Source organism: Terrapene carolina, unplaced genomic scaffold (assembly GCF_002925995.2).
Source record: "Terrapene carolina triunguis isolate 2854851 unplaced genomic scaffold, T_m_triunguis-2.0 Scaffold85, whole genome shotgun sequence".
Classification (NCBI taxonomy): Eukaryota; Metazoa; Chordata; order Testudines; family Emydidae; genus Terrapene; species Terrapene triunguis.
In genome coordinates, this window is record NW_020664436.1 from 8,123,892 (window position 1) to 8,142,873 (window position 18,982).

At 38.6% G+C, this 18,982-nt stretch overlaps 1 protein-coding gene across 6 annotated transcripts in view; it reads right to left on the bottom strand.

Annotated features, from left to right (window-relative positions):
- LTBP1 (latent transforming growth factor beta binding protein 1) overlaps nt 1–18,982 on the bottom strand; it is a 315,320-nt gene that overhangs the window by 11,754 nt on the left and 284,584 nt on the right. For all 6 annotated transcript variants that reach the window (XM_026649615.2, XM_026649614.2, XM_026649611.2 and 3 more), the window contains one exon: nt 3,997–4,119. In XM_026649615.2, coding sequence (XP_026505400.1) covers nt 3,997–4,119 — 123 coding nt within the window. The remainder of the gene's footprint in view (nt 1–3,996; nt 4,120–18,982) is intronic.

Sequence of the window (18,982 nt, forward strand, 5' to 3'; positions counted from 1 at the left end):
TCTAGATGAAACATGCAAAAAAATATTAGTCCCAACTGCCTTGAGTGAAGTAAGAGGAAATTAGACTACTAGCCTATTGTGGTTTTGGCTAATAACTCTTTAGGAGTCACTCAGATACTTGGATGATGGGCACTGATATAAATACTTATAAACTACTTTACTGTGTCTTGTCATAATCCTAGGTAGTGAGCTCTCTGGGATAGGGACTGTCTTTGTTTTACTAGTTCATACAGTGCCTGTTATGATGAAACCTTGAGCCCTGATTTAGGGTCTCTAGACAATAACATAATAATAATAGGGGAAGAATGCATATATTTTAAAACTTATTCAAAAATTTTAAATGCTCATTGAATTTCAGTAAGATTAACGTGCTCATCTAAATACCAACAAGTTAACATTATACAACAGTCTTACTATCTTTCCATTCTTAGAAGCAATAAAACAAACAGAACTGTAGATGGCAGCCAACCACATCAAAAAGAATACTTGCGAAAAAGTCCACAGCATTTAATATCATCCCTCCTGATCCAGTTTAAATAATACACTGGGGTTTGGTTTTTTGTGCGGTCATGGTGTGTGCATGGCAGGGGAGGCATAGAGGGGGTTTTCTACTGACATTTAATTCACGCATTAACTCCACAAACAGACCATTGGTATATCTAAAACCTGTTCATATATTTTGAATAATTTTTAACAGATATTTGGTATGTATAATACACCTCAACTATATGTTCTATTAATCTCTTCCTCTCTTTTACTGTTCTTCCCTTCCATCTGCCTTTTCACATTTTCCTTTATTAGTCCAGGCCCCTCTCATTCTTTCCCTCATCTCACATTCTCTCTATCCATGCCCTACCTTTCTAATTGTACCCTCTCTGTCCTCATCCATATGCCCTCTATTTGCACAAATCTAGTGTGTCCAGCACTGGCTCTTCAAGGTTGTCTGGATACTTCACAGGTTCATGTCCACTTGTGGCTCAGTTTGGGATAAGGTTGATTTGTGGAACAGATCAACATAACAAAAATGGTGCCACATACCATGGAGACTTAGAAATGAACTTGAACATATATTTACTTTGTTGAGTACACACCTTCACATACAGTAGGGATCATTACAAAGTTTCCTATTAATATAGTAAACTGCAGTAAGCTACAGATATACAATAATTTATTGAGCAGAATATTTTGGTTTACTACAAGATAGCAGGAAACTTTTCAACAACCTCTATTATATTTTAATCCATTTACAGTGGCTCCTTTTCATTGCAGGCATTTGCTGGGCCATCATATAGACGACTAATTATGAAAAACAAGCACTGTCAAGCAGGGAAAAGGTGGTGCTCTTGAACAAATTCTTTACAAATGAAAGACATCATCTGTTCTCCACTGTGCTCACATATAGCATGCTGAAATTTTTCGTCAGCTGAAACTGGTTAAAACAAGATTGTTTGCACTATAATCCATACTGCACATGTCTATTTTCAAACTTGCTTGCAACAAGTAACAAATATTTGTTTGCAGTTCTAAGAGAATCTGATGGTAATAAAATTGAAAAATATTTAATTGGCATGTCAAGATCTGTACTGTAAGTCTTTCAGGGCAAGAACTGTCTCTTTTCTGGGATTGTATTGCACCTAGCACAAGGGGATCTCAATCCCAATTGGGATCTCTGAGTACTACCATATAATAAATATTTATTATTAAAATTATCATTATTAACAACAATACAACTGGCTAAAATGTCCAAAAGGATCAAACCTTTGGGTATTTGCCGAGGCATATACAGCATTTGCTCAAGCATCTGCCCAGGATAGGGTTACACAGATGTGTTCTGGGTTATATTCTGTGTTCATTGGCATTATTGTTTCTGATTTAGTGGCAGGATGCTAGAGAGATACTAGTTCTGATATCTCTTCAATATCTCCTAGGGTTACACACAGTTCTCTAATCACTTATTAATGGAAAGTCTTTTATCATTGCTTATAATTTGAGGAAGTATTTTTTTACACCCATTTATAATTTGGACATTGGAATAGAAAGCATGTCTCCCACTCTATTTCTCTTCCATCATATTGGGGACACTATCATCTCTTTCTGGGGTTTTCATTGTGCTTTGATAATTTTCATCAGTGTTAGAAGTCAATACTGTTTAGCTTTGTACAACTCTGCATAAAGTCTAATAGGTTTGTTAGGTATTAAACAGAGATGAACCCTGGTTTCTGTAGACTATATTTAATAGAATCATCGAAATGTAAGACTGGAAGAGACCTCAATAGGTCATCTAGTCCAGTCCCCTGCACTGCGGCATGACTAAGTATTATCTAGAGACCATCCCTGGTCTCCAATTTGTTCACATCTTTCCTGAAGTGTGGTGCCCAGAACTGGACATAATACTCCAGCTGAGGCCTTATCAGTGCTGAGTAGAGTGGAAGTATTACATCTCGTATCTTGCTTACAACACTCTTGCTAATACATCCCAGAATGGTGTTTGTTTTCTTTGCAACAGTATTACATTGTTGACTCACATTTAGTTTGTGACCCACTATATCCCCCACATCCTTTTCTGCAAAACTCCTTTGTAGGCAGTCATTTCCCATTTTGTATTTGTGGAATTGATTATTCCTTCCTAAGTTTAGTGCTTTACATTTGTCCTTATTGAATTTCATCCTACTAGTACTTGTGCAATTAGTGGAAGGGAATACATCTCAAACTTCTGCTACTCACTGTAGTCCTCTGGCCCTGTTCAAAGCTATCATTTTGATTTCTTTTAGCATTATTTCTTTTAACTTATTAATTCATTTTAATGGGAGACATGTTGGGTGAGAGAGAAGTGGTACCTGCATGCTATACGTACAAGGCAGTGGGATTGCCTGTTCCTTTTGTAACCACCATTTTGTTTCTAACATAAGACTGAAGAAATATGCTGGACCAAATTCAGCCCTGGTATAAGGGTGTAAGCTGAATTCAAGGCAGTCCAAGTAATCTAGGTCAGCGGTTCTCAAACTGTGGGTCGGGATCCCAAAGTGGGTCGCAACCCCATTTTAATGGAGTCAGCAGTGCTGGCTTAGACTTGCTGGGGTCCAGGGCCGAAGCCCAAGCCCCACCGCCCAGGGCCAAAGCCCAAGCCTCAGGGCTCAGGTTATAGGCCACCTGCCTGGGGCTGAAGCCCTTGGTCTTCAGCTTTGGCACCTCCCGGGGCAGCAGAGCTTAAGTGGGCTCAAACTTCAGTCCCCCCTCCTGGGGTCATGTAGTAATTTTTGATGTCAGAAGGGCGTCGCGGTGCAATCAAGTTTGAGAACCCCTGGCCTAGGTCCTGATCAAATAGATTTCCATTGACTTCAAAGCGAGATGGATCAGGCTCTTATTCAATAAAAAACCCAGGTATTTTTCAAGCATAAATTTAGAACCCTACTTCTATAAGATTCTGTAGCAAGACCTTTGCTTTCCCCATGACCTATTCATTTATGTGTGCATTGGCATTCCAACTAAAGCCTGTGCAAATCATACGCAGTGGTCATGCTAAGCTAGGCAATTTTTTTTGGAGTAAGACCATCATGCACACACTCCACCTCCCCCACATAAGTTCTGCTGGAAAATCATGGAAAGCTGGCATGAAGAATTTTTTAAAAAAATTAATATACCCCAAAGGAGTTTGAGTCGCATGCTCCAAAGAAAAATTAGTTTGTGAGAAGGAAAACTGGCTTTTTTTGACCTTTAGCTGTAAATCTGTTGGTAAATATAAATTTAGTATACCTGGCACACATTATTTCACTATATTAAACAAAATAATGTACTTTGGGCCCAAATGGGCTCATATACAACTCTGGCGCTGGAACCTGAACACTGGACAAAGTTAATGTAATAGGAATAAGTAGAACATAAATAAATAGGCCACATTACTCAGAAGCAAACAGATGAATGAAGCCAACTACAGGGAAGTAATCCAAGTTATAATCCTGCTTTCAAGAATTTTACATAACAGTGATATTTACTTACGGTCTTCAACAAAGAATGGATCAGTTTCTGGAGTATAGTGTTCCTCAAAGTCAACCAAAGCATCTTGTCCATATGGTCGTCGAGATCCTGGAACTGGAACATTGCACAGCTGGGCATAATCCTCTGAGGAGGAGAAAGCAAAATAGGACATAAAACTAAGCACACTTGTAACAAAGGCCACATTACAGCAGTGCCTGTCAGCTGGAAATAAATGTCTTTCCTAGAAACAGCATAAAACTGAAGCTTCTACAAATTGTTCTCTCCCCTTCAAGAATAATGTCATTAAAATGTAATGGGCCAAATTAATCCCTTTTGTGACTTCGGTTGTTTTACACTGAAGGAATGGATTTGAATTAACAACTGTACAAAACATTAAGGGCCAGATTTTGGCAGTCCTTTCAAAGGAGGAGGGGATGAAAAGGCACAAGCAGCTTACCACACTCCCACTGCACAAGGGCCAGCTGCAATTATAGTCTTTGTATCCCTTGACTGCAAAGACTACTTCAGGCCAGAACAGGTGTTGGAATTAGCCACCCAAAACGAGGCAAAGAGGGTGAGGAGAGAGTGGGTCCATGTCTGTCCCACACACACTGCACTGGCCAACAGAGCTGGGCCAGTGTAGGTAGAGAATACTTTGCATCTTTCCATCATAGCCACTTCTCATTGTCCCACGATGCGGGCCATGTCCTAAAACCAGAGGGCCCAAATATCAGTTCCTCCCAAGCTGTGCTTGGCTAAGGCACTGAAAAGGCAGAGGGGTCTTGGGAAAGTAACTTTATGCTACCGTAACTGCATACAGAGTGTGGCTCTTTGTCCTCTGCTAGTGGCTGGACCACATGTTTTATGATTCTGCCACTAGCTCTAAGTTAATAAACAGACCTGGATCTTTTAGCTGAGGTAGTAGAAGCTTTTCTGTTTCGGTTCAGATGTCCCAGGTTCGATCCCACTGCTGATGACCCCCTCACCCCAGGAGGATTGCATTACATCTTCTGCCTGTCCCACACTGTAAGTTAGATCAGCCTCAGTGCTGTACTTGAACTATTATTACATATTGCAATTAACTATATACAAGACAGATGCTTTGGAATAAAAACCTCATTGTCATATGGGTCTATAGCCACTTCCTGACTACTGCTGCAGACATTTTAGCATCAAAGCAACACTTCCCATACAGAAAAACTGGTTTTCAGATCACCTATAACAGGAAAAGTACGAAGGAAAAAAACTCAGGCATTGGTGTGATGGCCATAGAACCGGCAAGCTCACTATGTAGAACTATTCCAGATAGTAAATGGCTCCATAAACTCAGACTGTCTTCACTTAAGCCCAGAAGCCAGAACCACTCACTGGGTGGAGTTGTCATCTTTTTCACAGAGAAAATCACGTGCATGTGGCTATCAAGAACCACACATTGCTCATAGGACCAGAAACACAACACCCTCCCTTCTAAGAATCCAGCCTATTCATAAAAAAAGTAATGGAAACTTAAATGGCAGCCGGAGCTACCAACCTCTGACAGTGATTCTCTGGCCTTCCTATCTGTCTTAGGGTTTTGTATACAGCCTATCATTGTATCTAAGCACTTAGATATATAGATCTTTTCTGGATGATATAAGAGTAGACAGAACCTGAGACCCCTCTGAACAGAGATTATCAACATCTCCCTTGACAAAGGGAATTTACTACCTACCCTAAAACATTCATAATTCTGACCAGAACAAAAGAAACCATCACTCAGTTCTAGTGACCTTGCAAACTACCTCCCTGCATCATCAGCCTATGCATGGAGGAGGCAGGGAGCGTAAATGGGGAGCAAGCTCTGTGGGCCTGCCATTTCCCTCATGCACAGATGAGAGGGTGAAGAGGATTGGGAATTAGGCAGAGCTCTGACTCTGGCCCCTGGGAAAAACAGTTTAGCCATGTAGGAGGGAAAAGAGGTGTGCTGCAGATACGGGCCAGCAGCAGAATACTTCTCTGTGGATCAAGGGTGGGAACCAGGAAGGGATTGTGACTTGGAGTCACAGTTCTTTCCGTGGGCTGCTCGCCACAGTGCAACTATGTGCTGGCCCTAACTCAGGACAAGAGGCAAAGTCTCAGGGCCACATCCTCAGCTGGTGTAAATCGTAGAACTCCATTGGGTCATTGTGGTATGTAAGTAGATAGAAAGTTAAGACCACAAAAATAAACCAAGCATTTTGTTTACAAACAATTTAAGGCAGTGTTTGTTTAGAAGAGGTAGAGGATTAGATTAACAACTAGGATTGTCAGAACTGAGATCTGTATGAGGAAGATTGTTTTTTAACTGTTTGCATTTTTTGCCTCGATTTAGCCAATGCTATCATGCCTTCACTTTCTGAACCACCAAAATAATATATTTAAAATAAAATAGAAAAAGAGATAACAACAAAGAAAGATGTATCTATCAGGAAAGGGACTTAGTGCACTTTTCTGGATATCATGTTAAAATGTCTATGTATAATCTTGCCTCATAGCAAGTGTGTCCAACGTGCCTTACAAATCTTCGCATAGAATGTGTTTACCATGAATATTAAACATATGAAGAAAACATTTTAAACAGCAAGAATATTCAATACAAAGAAAAACTGGAAGGAATGCAACTGAACACTACCCAAAGTACAAACGGCTGTCATAATTTTTGGTTAAAAATGAACAGGAACATTGGTATTATCCCATGCGTAATAATTCTTGAAACGTTTAGAGATTTCAAGAGTTGAGGTAATTTTCTTTTCGCAGAATTTTCTGTATGCATTTGTTTTAAATCTAAAACCAATGAATGTTAAATACTACATATTTCAGAACTAGGCAACTGTAATGACTGATTATTTTTTTTTCCAAACTAAAAAACCATGATCTCACACTGATCTAAACCAAGAATAACTCCCCTGAAATCAGCGGAGTTAGAATGTTACAAAACTCATGCAAGTGGGATCACTTGCCAATTTAAGAGCTCTCTTTCTTGGGGAGGGGTTTTTAACATTGTTAACTTCCAATGACTTTAATGGGAGCAGAGTTAGGCTGATGCTCAGCCCTTTTGGAAATCATGCCCATTATATACAATGTAACCCTAGCACTGAGAATTTTCTTGACCCATGTTGTGGGTATTTGTACATCTATTTCATAATTGGGACAGGTTCTAATTCCACTATATACAATACATTTTTAAAATATTCTAATGGAAAAAAAAAAGTAGAAACCACCGACCAGTAGCCAGACGGTCTGGAGTTCCTGCTGTTTCTGCCATTGCAAAATACATTAGTATACAATGCCAGGAAATCTCAACTCTCCAGGTTTAAAGCATTTGTAGGAGAGTCTGCAACGGTAACATAACATCATGGGTATTTGGGCCTGTGAGAATAAAGATTCCAGTACAATTTGCTAAAAAGTAAACATGCAACCCTCCTAAATGTGTGACTCCCATTATTATTATTATTTAACATACTGTGCACTAGTGTTGAAAATGTACTTATCTTTGATTTTAATTATGTACATAATGCAATGTATGACACAACTGATACAAAATGCTTTCTTTGGAGACCTCGAGTTGATGCACCAACGCACGATTCTACCCATTTTACTGTAACTATAACAGTAAGTCTACTTAAATGAGTTACTGTGCTGTATTTTTCTGAGCAGAGAGAACAGATATCTCCATTGCAATGCATTGGCTCATGCAACTCCATGTAATCACCGTTAGCGGTATCAATATATCTGTCCATAAAATGTTACACTTCAGTTTTGTTTATATTTTTAGACCCCTATATGTCATCTTATAGTCATGTAAAAATTGTATTTACTGCAATATGCAACACAGAGATGGAACTAGTTGATAGCCTATTGTTGATACAGATGACCTGAATAATTTGAAGTCTCAGACAGTATTTTATATTGCACATCTGTGAATACAAAATGCACATAGTTTATTATCTAATCTATTGCAAATTTTGAAAATGGGAACTTTTTCTCTGTCGCACTGAGCGTTCCTCGACACAACTAAGTTTTGAATGTCTTCATTGCTAGCTCTTGTACAACAGTTACAAATAAATTAATGGTTAATAAATGTTATAAGCATGTTACAGACATGAGTAGGATGTGTTTTATAAATAGTTATAAGCACATTAGTAGGAGGTGTTATAGATGGTAATAAACCATGGTTATACAGAACCTGTTGGCCTCTATAACAATTGATTAATCATTTATTAAAAACATCTATTCATCTTTTATTAATACTTTATAAACTATTTATAAATGTATCTTTCAAGTAAAGTGTGACCTAATATATTCTAACAAAGTCACTTAGGAAATTTCAATTAAACACTTGTTTGGTGCATAGCTGTGACAGATTTGGAGTTGCCTGTATTAATCTATGAATTAGGGTTGTTAATCACAATTAACTCAAGCAGTTAACGCAAAACAAATTAACTAGATTAAAAAAATTAGTCATGATTAATCACAGTTTTAATCGCACTGCTAGACAATAAAGACATTGCACTACAGTACTTGTATGAGGTGAATTGAAAAATACTATTTCTTTTGTTTTATCATTTTTGCAGTGCAAATATTTGTAATCAAAATAATAATATAAAATGAGCACTATACACTGTGTTCTGTGTTGTAATTCACATATGTTTGAAAATGTAGAAAAACATCCAAAAATATTTAAATAAATTATATTCTATTATTAACAGTGTGATTAAAACTGCAATTAATCACTTTTTTTAATCTCATGATTAATCACTATTAATTTTTAATAGTTTGACAGCCCTACTATGAATACTATATACGCTATGTGTTTGAGTACTTTAAAGATTTTTATTGTATGCCTATATTAGGTTAATTCAATAGCCCGGTGGTCAGGAAACTTACCCAGAAAGAAGGACAATAGCCCAGATAATAGCTCTTCAGTAAACATCCAGGAGTATTAACTATGATATGCTACCTCCCTCCCTGTGATGGGCTTGCCTGATTGTCTTTGTCAGAACTGAATTACCCCTCCCACCCAATGAAGGGAGGGCAGATCAAAATCTGAGAGGGATTAAAAGAGAGACACTCCCTGAATGGGAGGGGGGGACGGTTTTTGAACTAAGGTGAACTAGGCCCCAGAGGCTGAGAAGATAGACTAACAGGTCCCCCTACATGGAAGACAGAAAGATAACTACACATGTATGTGTTTTGTTGTTTTAAACCTTTCCCCTTGCTATTCTGTGTTTTGTTAAGATTAAACAATACTTTGTTTTAAGAAGGCTGTTTTGGGTCAATGTATTCACCACTGGTCTCAAGTTCCCAGAGGGAAGAACCACAGGTACAGAGTCTAGTAGAACCTATTGTGGAGTAAGCCTGATTATTACAGGGTTCTGTAGCCTAGCACCCTGCTCTAAGAGTGGGAGAATCGTGGGATTCCTCCCCAGAGAGGTGACAGCTCATGGCCTATGACCTGGAAGGAGTGCACTCAGTGAGATCAGAAGAGGGGACAGAGGCGCAACTACCCTTGAACCATGACAGTAATATTTTACCTGTAATGCAGAAATTAATGGACAATTTCAAACCAATCATGTTCCTATAAAGAAATAAAAAATGCATACCTATTTTTCATGTTTCATAATCTATGTTAATAGCATTTACTGTTTGTTTATATTTTCTCTCCTAGTCTATCTCTTGGCTCTAATCAGGGTTATTATATCCATTGCTCAAGAACAGGATTTTCCTTTTTATAATGTGCATATTACTCCATATGTTTCTAAGTTCTTCTTAAGAAGTACTTTCAAAAAAATAAACGGGCAGTGCATTTTGTAACTTAAGATGACTAATGCATAAGGAAGTTGGTGTGAGGTTCCAAAAATTTAAAGGGACTTATTTTCAAAAGTAGCTGCCTAAGTTGTGCATGCAAAAATAAGTGTGTTTTAGGGGAAAATAGGAAGATGCACATGCGAACCTGCGCAGAAGTCAGCCATAACTTCTAGGTGACAAAAAAGGAAGATAAAACACAAGTCTGATATAAGCCCAATGTTTGGACATCATGTACCTGGATTTTCAGAAGTGTTAGTCAAATAAATGCACATCTAATTGTTATGAGAGAACTGGACTTGACATAGCCTGTAGCCATCTTGTGCACTTAGCCACCATAAATTGGAAGTGAGGATACCACGTAGAAAGGAAGAATTTGGCCTTGCTTAGGCAGACAAAAACATCTGCACAACTGCAGTGTTACTAACAAGGATAGCTGATGTTGGTCTGGGTGCCTGTGTTTATAAGTTTCTTGCTGGAGTTGCTTTACTAATAAGTAGAAATTATGAGCTCTTTGCTGTTGCTAGGGAAATTGTTAGCCTATTAGAAGTTACTTTGAATTATTCTTTAAGTTACTTATTTAAAAAATTAGTTAAAACATGTACTTTGGAAAAGTTTTGATTTTCTACGAGCAAGAAGACACTAACATCAATCTCCCTAGCAGCTAGGAGGAAGGCTGGCCACCGGAAACCTGCTGCTGTCACTCGGCACAACCTCAGACTTTGGGTAACTATATTCTGGGACACTCTAGACTATTGCTAGTTTAGATGTGTGCTTTGTACTCAATAAAAACAAGGGTTACTAGGTGAAAGCACTCTTATGTGTACCAATCATTTATCAGAGGGAGGTGCTGTGTCCCCCACTGATTTATTTCTTGACACCTCCTAAAAAACAGTGATTAGTTACCATAGTTTTAGGTTCAGATAACCCCGGGTAACATAATTTGCCTGTAAAATTGTGGTGACTATACATGCAGCTATGGTCAGTGTACATGCAAAAGAGGTGCTCAAGTATGTGCCTGAGCTTCTGAAAACTGGATCCCAAATCTCCAGTCAACTAGTTTATTCTATTGTTCCATATATTTAACACAGAATATTATCAACAGTTTTTCCTGACATGACCATGATTACAAATGAACAGCCGCCAAATCCTCCCTCCCACCACAAAGAAAGTTTTATTTTCTGCTCAGCACCTTATAACTGTCAGCATCACAGAAAAAAGAGCCAAAGCTATCAACACCATGACAGAAATATTTAAAATGTGACAGTTTCACCATAGAAGAAATAACTGGAGACAAGGACAATGCCAAGAAAATATTTATTACACAAAATATGTGTCCCAATCAGATTCCGGACATCAGTCTGAATTGCTTAAGCTGTGGTCTCTCAGGAAATTGCATCATCTATGAACCAAGACTGAAAAAATTTGTGTTCTACATTTAGACAGCTATCCTCACTTACATGTTTGACATCCTCTATAAATTGGAGTTTAGGTTAAATACACATGACAAGGTTATTTCTTCTTAATTTATAGAGCTCAAGAAAGGGGAAAGGGCACTAGTCACAGCAAATGATTTTTCCAGGAATTAAGGAAGGATATTTAGGTTCTTGCAGAGATAAGCTCTAAAGCAAATGGCTTCAGAAAAGCTCACAATGGATAAACTCTCCTGTTAAAGTTGAAGAAACTCAGGTTACCAACCTGCTTATTACAGAAACTTTTGGTGTTTTTTTTATTTCAGAACATAGGCTGTTCAGATCTGCTGAAATAATAATTTCTCCTATGGCTTGTGGCAGACTAGTAAAACTACAATAAGAGTCAAGTTATGTCTGTGATAACTTCACTGCTGGTTTCCAACCACTCACTCACTCACGATTTGAGGTGTAGGAACATTAGCTTTCGCTTTTCCTCTTTTAAATACACAACCCAATCTCTGGTCTATTTTTTTAGATCAGGGTTCATACCAAAAGTAAATGAATATATGAGTCAAAGTTTTTAAAAGCAACTACATCTTCACAACAGGCACTTGTACAAATAGTTAAAATCGTAATAAAAACATTTTTTCAGTATAAATTGCCACTGCCATCTAAACAGCTATACGACAGTACAACAACCTAATAATTATTAAGTACTTTACTATAAATAAACAAATACCCAATAGTACATAAGCTTTGCAAAATGCTTGAAGGCCAAAAAATCCAGGATCTGTAGGACCAAGGAGAGAAAAATTCCAGAATTGAGGACTTCTCATGGAGAATGCTTTGCCAGCATCTCTCACCTAGAGGGTCCCTAGCTTGAGCACCTTTGATGACTGACTGCAACTACAGAGATAAAATTCAGGGAGAGGAGTAATCAGGGTCCAAACCATTTAGAGCTTTATAGGTCAAAACATCTTAGATTCCAGACAGAAACTAACTGGTAGTCAGTGCAGATCTTGGAGCACTGATGTAATGTGCTCTCTGCATGAACCTTTCCTTAGTGGTAATTGTACTCTCCTCCACCCAGTGAAGTTTCGAAAACGTCTCAAGGAGAGCCTTATATAGGACAAATTGTAATGGTCTAATCCTGAAGTGACAAAGGCGTGGATAATGGTCACTAGATCTGCATATAAAATAAATAGTTGCTTGCACCCTACTTGCAAAGAAAAGATGATAAAACTTAATCTTATCAACAGCGGGTACCTGAACATCTAGAGGACCAAGAACAATGCAAAATCCCAAGGTTGTGAGCTTGAGTAACTAATGCCCAGAGCTGATATAAACTCTGCCAGGTGGTTTCCCACACCATAAAAACATTTCCCCAGTCTTCCTCATAGGAAGCCTCAAGCCAGTTAGCCTTCACTCAAGCCCCAATTTCATTCAGACACAAGGTAAGGCACTTTTGCCGGACCTGCCAGAGCTGATGAGGTGGAAACAAAGTTGGATTCCTCAGCAGCTCATGCCTCCTTATGAAACCTCCAAACAGACCATATACGCACTGAATAGGAGGAATGTGAACATGGAATTTTGCAGCTCTCTGCCATGGTCAATCACCCAAAACCAAATCTGTGAACTCCCAGAAAGAACTGAACAAAACCACTCCAAAGTGATTCTGTCTATCCCTGCTAGAGACTGCAGATGCATCCCCAAACAGAAAGCAGTAACAGTTGGCCCATGACAATATTATTGCCTCCAGCCTACCTATTTCCCTTTCAGCGTCATATTTCCTCCAAACCACCACCACAGGAATCGAGGGAGCCTGACCCCCTCCATATCTTAAGCTCCTGGCAAAACTAGCTACACAGAGGCAGCCACTGAAAAGACGTAGCTGTTGCAGCTGGGTACTAGAACAGTGATTTCTAATACAGGTTTTAAAAGCCACATTAATATACCAATCCTCCTCAAACAAAACACAATCCCCAACACACACACATGCACACACCCCATTCTCCCCCATCTTACTCAACATCTTCTAATTTCTGCTGGTCTCTCTCCGCCCCACCAGATTCACTGTTCCCTGCAACAATATCCCTTACATCACAATGTATCCCAACACCATAAGATTCTCAATAGGAGCTAATGGAGACTCAACATTTTTTAAACTCAGGACATTTTATTTAGGTGTCCAAGTATGGACATAAAGGCTCAATTGTAGGTATCAGTTTTTGAAAATCGTGGCCAATGTGCCGTATTTTCAAATATGGAAGCTTCAATTTAGTTAAATCCATATTTAGGAACTTAAATACCCACTTTAGGCACCTACATTAAGTGCTGATTAAGGTGCCTAGGTGCTTAAACTTAGGCATTAATGTTTGGAAGTTGGGTCTTATAGTAAGAACAGGTAAGTGCTATGTGACCAAGGAGGCAGAATTTCTAAGTTTTTTAAAAACTATCCAAACAGAGATAGACTAGACTTCTCCTCTTGATTCAGAATGCACCTTTTCCATTCAGAATGCTGCTGTTTGAACTGATAGGAGCATTAGAACCCCCAAATAGAAGTTTTGTGAATTACTATAAATTTCTATTATTGATTTAGTGACAGATGAAAAGAGTAGGTGATACAGGTCCTGGAAAAGCTAGTATCACTGTAAGTAGCCTTACAAGATCAAAGGTCAAGATGAACTGTTCTGTAACACAGGAATATTACAAAGACAATTCTTTTTATTTAATCAAACTGTCAGTTCTTTGGCCTAATACAATATATATACATACTGCTGAGTCCCAGCACGAATATAGAATGTTTCTGTGGTTACCATTTCAGTTCAGTGTTAGATCCAAAACTGTGAAGACTTTTATTTGGAAGATAATGTTACTGTATGATTTCATCTGTACTGTTGCTGCCTTAATACTTTATTGTGCAAGATCACAGACAACAAATTACTTCATCAGTTTTTAGTGGATTTTCTCTTATTTTCATACATCTTACCTGTCTTATCTTTCCTGCATGTCAAAGAGACAAATCCTGCAAACTCATCCTCATGAAAGTAGTTATTATTCATCTTTGTAATATTACAGTCAATGCACGTATGCCTGTGAGTAAGGGCTACTCACATGAGCAAGTGTTTGCAGGACTGGACTCTCAGGCAGAAAGACCAAAAGAGTCTGACTAGCTTTATAGTGAATTATGGAACTGCATCAACAGTTTTGATTGGGATAATGAAACTTGTTTTTGTAAATATATTGTCAATTCCACACTTGTCTACTGCACAGTTATCAAGTTTACTGCCAAACAGCAACACTTGAATAGATGCTACCCATTTTTTCCCCGACTCCAGAGGCTAAGTCTCAGCTGGCATAAAACCATGACTTTACTTTGAGGAGGTCTATGGGAATCATTTTGACTCACAGCAGGAAAATAGCAGAATCCCCATTAATCATTTTCAGAAACAGGAGGGTTCCAATGAATGATTTTCATCACTGGTCTACAGCTGACTAGATCACTGTTTCTACCCTTCTCATTTACATGCATTAACTGTGATATAAGTTTCCTGTCTTCATCAGATGTTTTTATGTTGGATGGTGTTGAGACAGGGCAGGTTTAAATCTAACCATGAAAAATTGAAGCAGCCAAAATATTCCAAGAAAAGCCAGGACACAAAAATTACAGGTTATTTTTTAAGATATGAGTTCACTTTATAACCATTTTTAAAACTGTCGGACAAATGGCTGCAACTCTGTTCAGACAGCCCAATATTTACTCTTATGTCTGTCATCTATAAGCTCAGATACAAGGATGACATAAGGAAAAAAGAAACTGCAGGTCACTGAATGATCATTCTATGATCTACCAATTTTATCATGAAAATGTTCTGGTGATAATGCTTCCCCCACCCTCAGATCCTCCTTAACATATGTTACAAATCTTCAGGGTGCCCCAACAATAGAAATATGCATACTGCTACAGTAGTAAATCTGGCCAACACAATGTATAAGGTATTTGACAAAGGCGCAACTCCAGGTCCCCAAGTCAGGACTTGAACCTATGACCATCTGGCCCAGAAGTGTGAAAGTTCTCTCCTGAGCCAATGATATCACTTTTAAGTGTCGTAGACTGAAGACATGTCAAATGATTCATTCATTCTGTTCACTCAGCTCTAAGTTTTCCCTGGTAAATGTTCCTGAAGTGGTGAATGGCTCCCAAGGTTTGGGTTTCTATCTATAATTGTTCTTACATGATAAAAGCAAGGCTTTTATTTTCACATTCTTTGCTCCACAAGGAAAAATATAATAGTGCCAAAAAACCAATTCCATTTGGGATCAAAACATGGCTCATGGTTTCAAATGAAGACAAATATCCTACCCATTCCTTCAGTGCTTATTAAAATTCACATAAGTAAACTGTATTCACTTAACACGTTCAATTGGAAAGAATTAGTTTTCAGTGGAATGAAAAGAGTCATCCCTCATAACTGATAAATGAACTCAAGGCTTCTTGTGTAGAGACACCAACAGTAATAGATAAGAGGACATGGAAGAAAGGCATATAGAAGAATTTGTCTAGTACAAAATAAAGATACCTGGGCTCCGAAGTGCTCTTGAGCAGTCCCTCAAGCCAACTCCTGTTCTGACTTGTACAAAACTAGTCCCAGTCTGGCTGACCCATAAATATATGATTCACCCCTGATGGTTTAAATGACTATTTGAGTTGGTCTACTTCTTTCTGAACGAGATGGTCTGCCAGAAAGTCTCTCACTCCTGCCAGTGGAGAGGCAGTCCAAACTGAAGTCTTCCCTGTCTGTTCAAGTAGTATGTGGTAACTATATTGTTTGAGAGAACCTGCACTGGCTATTTCTTGATTAGAGGAAAAAAGCTTTTGAGAGCCAGCCTGATGGAGCTTAGCAAAGAGGGTTTTTAAAAACATGAAATTAAGTCTAAATCTTCATTTGCAGCTCTTAGAGATCATTGTGGAAGTTCATTTAAGGATAAGCCCTCATTTGACATTTTTTCACACACAGTAGTCACACTACTTTTTCTTTTCTATTACAAAAACCCAAAACAACATAGAAGGAAAGAAAGTTTCCTAGACAACAATATCTGGCAGAGAGAGAGAGAGGAAGTGGGAACTGTTATGGGGGCAAGCTTTTTTTTTTATAAAGTTACGGCTTCAGTGACATATACAGGCCCCTACCCACCATCATAACTACTCCAAAAAATTTGGCAGCAATGTGATTCCTAGAAGGTAACTGTGGAGGCAATGTCAGCAAGGAGAAACACGTATTATATACAAAGCCAGTATATTATATCTTGCTTCCCAGGTTTCACTGTATATCAGAAATCTTTTTGCCACAACAACTGGTCAATCAGATTGTTATTTTTGGTGAAATCACAGTAGTTTGCCTGATAGTTTACATTTAATTTTATACTTTACTGCACCATGCTGATGGCCCATCTGTTCCTATTGACATACTGGGCCTAATTTCTGCCCTCCGTTATGAAGATTCAATCTCCAGGAAAGTCAATAGGAGCTGCCCCCATGTAACTGAGTACACCATTGAGCCCAACCGTTGAAAAAGAATTTAGTATTTTAAAATATTTTAAAAATGCATTTAAAAGAGAGGCACAGCCCTTCTTTGTGGGCCATCTGTAGGCAAATACTGAATCTTAATGTTATATGCTTTTATTTAGCAGGCACATTGTACATTGTGTTCTATTAGTTGCTGGTAATAATTAGATTGCTCCTTGATTATTTATAAAAAGCAGGTAGTATCTACATAGTAAAGGTGAAACCAACAACAATTATTCCATGTAAGCCAAAGAGCATTCAAAGGTTCTCACTGGAATCAACAAAATGCTTCCAAATGTCATGAAGAATTATTCGTTCCTATTTTCTATTTTAAACCAACACATAAATTGAACTCAAAATCATGACCTATAAAAGATAATTAAACATTACTTCTCCCTTATCGATCTTTAATGATCCTTTTACTTTATAAATATGTGTGTACACACACACACACACACACACACACACACAGAGCGCTTCTTTTGCTGATTCTCTTCGTCCATGGATCAGCCTTGTAACAGGGTGGCTTGCCACAGGCTGGAGAACCTGGGGCTAAGCCAGCCTTGATTACAAGATGAGCCCCACCTGAGAGAAATCAGGTGGTTTTAATATAAAAGGCAGCAGGAAGCTACAGGGGATGGTATTTCCTACTGCAAGGCAACTGCAGAGTAAAGCTGTAGGGAAAGAGGGTGCCCTGCAGTGATCCCTAAGGAAGTGATAGTTCTTTAGGGAAGAGAGGGGCTGTGCCCAGCTTAAGGCTGGGTGGATGATTTCTTTTGTGTTTGTTTTTAGGAACTTTGTTAATTTAATAAAACACCCAGACCCCCAAGAAGGGCTGTGATTGAGCAAGACTGGGTGGAGTTTTGTTTAAGGAGCCCTGAAGAAAGGGAAAAATGGGTAAGGCACTGTAACAGCACCCCAGCCACGAGGGGGGGCGTTCAAGTGACAGCGATGGTACTTCAATCCCCAATTAAAGGGCTACACTCAGGGGCTCCAACCCTCCCCAGACAGGACTGGTGCAAAGGGGAACCTTGGATTTATACTACCATTTAATTTAGAGCTGCCATTTCCACACTTTTTATGCTGATTCTCTCTTGGCTGACAGTTTAGCTATCCTTTTAGCATATTTCTGTCACGCCCAGAAAGACTATCCAAATGCACAAAGGCCCGGATAACTCAAGCATCTTCACATGTGCTTAATTTTAATGAGACTACATACATGTTGAAATTGAATCACATGAATAGAATTTGCTGCATTAGGGCCTCACTTGGCTAACCCTCCTCTGTGTCACTTCAGAAATGCACTCAACCACCTTCCTGATGAAAGATTCAATCCCTGGTTGCTCCTGTACCGGGATTCTTTGTATGGATTTGCAATCAAACTCTGCAGACCAGGCTTCTGGTTACTTTTCTGCTAGATTGGAAATTGATACTTTTCAGTTATTTATCACAGAATTGCAGAAATTAGAGACTGAAAGGCCTATTAGATCATTTCATTTGGCCCTCAGCCAGTGCTGGACTCTTCTCTACTGTATGCTTACCAGGGTTTTATCCCAGTCTTATTTTAACTATACTAAACAGACAGTTCTGTTAACCATTAATTTGATACCTAGTAAGTTTAGTAATTGATCAGTGGGTGAATGTCATGCTTTTGAGGGCAAGTGTAAAAGCACCTCTTACCCAGAGTCGCCAACTCTTCCAATGCCCAGAATTGCCCGCAGCAGACTTTCTGTGACATTGCTTGGCTTACAAGACATGGAGAAGGCTGCAATTTCCTTTCTGAAACAATCCCCCTACTCCTTTTTTACTCTTGTCTGGGAAGCCAATGTACTTCACACTCTATTTGGGGGCAGCAGCCAACAATTACCCCAGTCAGCCAATTCAAAAATCAGATTTTATTTGTAGTCTTGCAGAAATAGGTCCTGATCTTCCAAAGCATATAAACACATGGGTAGCTACTACAACAAGCGAAGTTATGCATGTGCTTAAGAGCTTTGCTGTTCAAGGCCATTGTGAGTAAATTCTAAAAAATAAAACATAAGTAGAAACAAACACACCTGGGCTAATACTTCAGAACACTGAGATCTTGTCTACACACAAAAACTGTATCACTTTAACTATAATGGTATGGTTAAAATGATGCAACCCCCATAGAGTGGAAAAAGTTATATATCAGTAGAAAAGTGCTTATACAGGGATAGCTTAT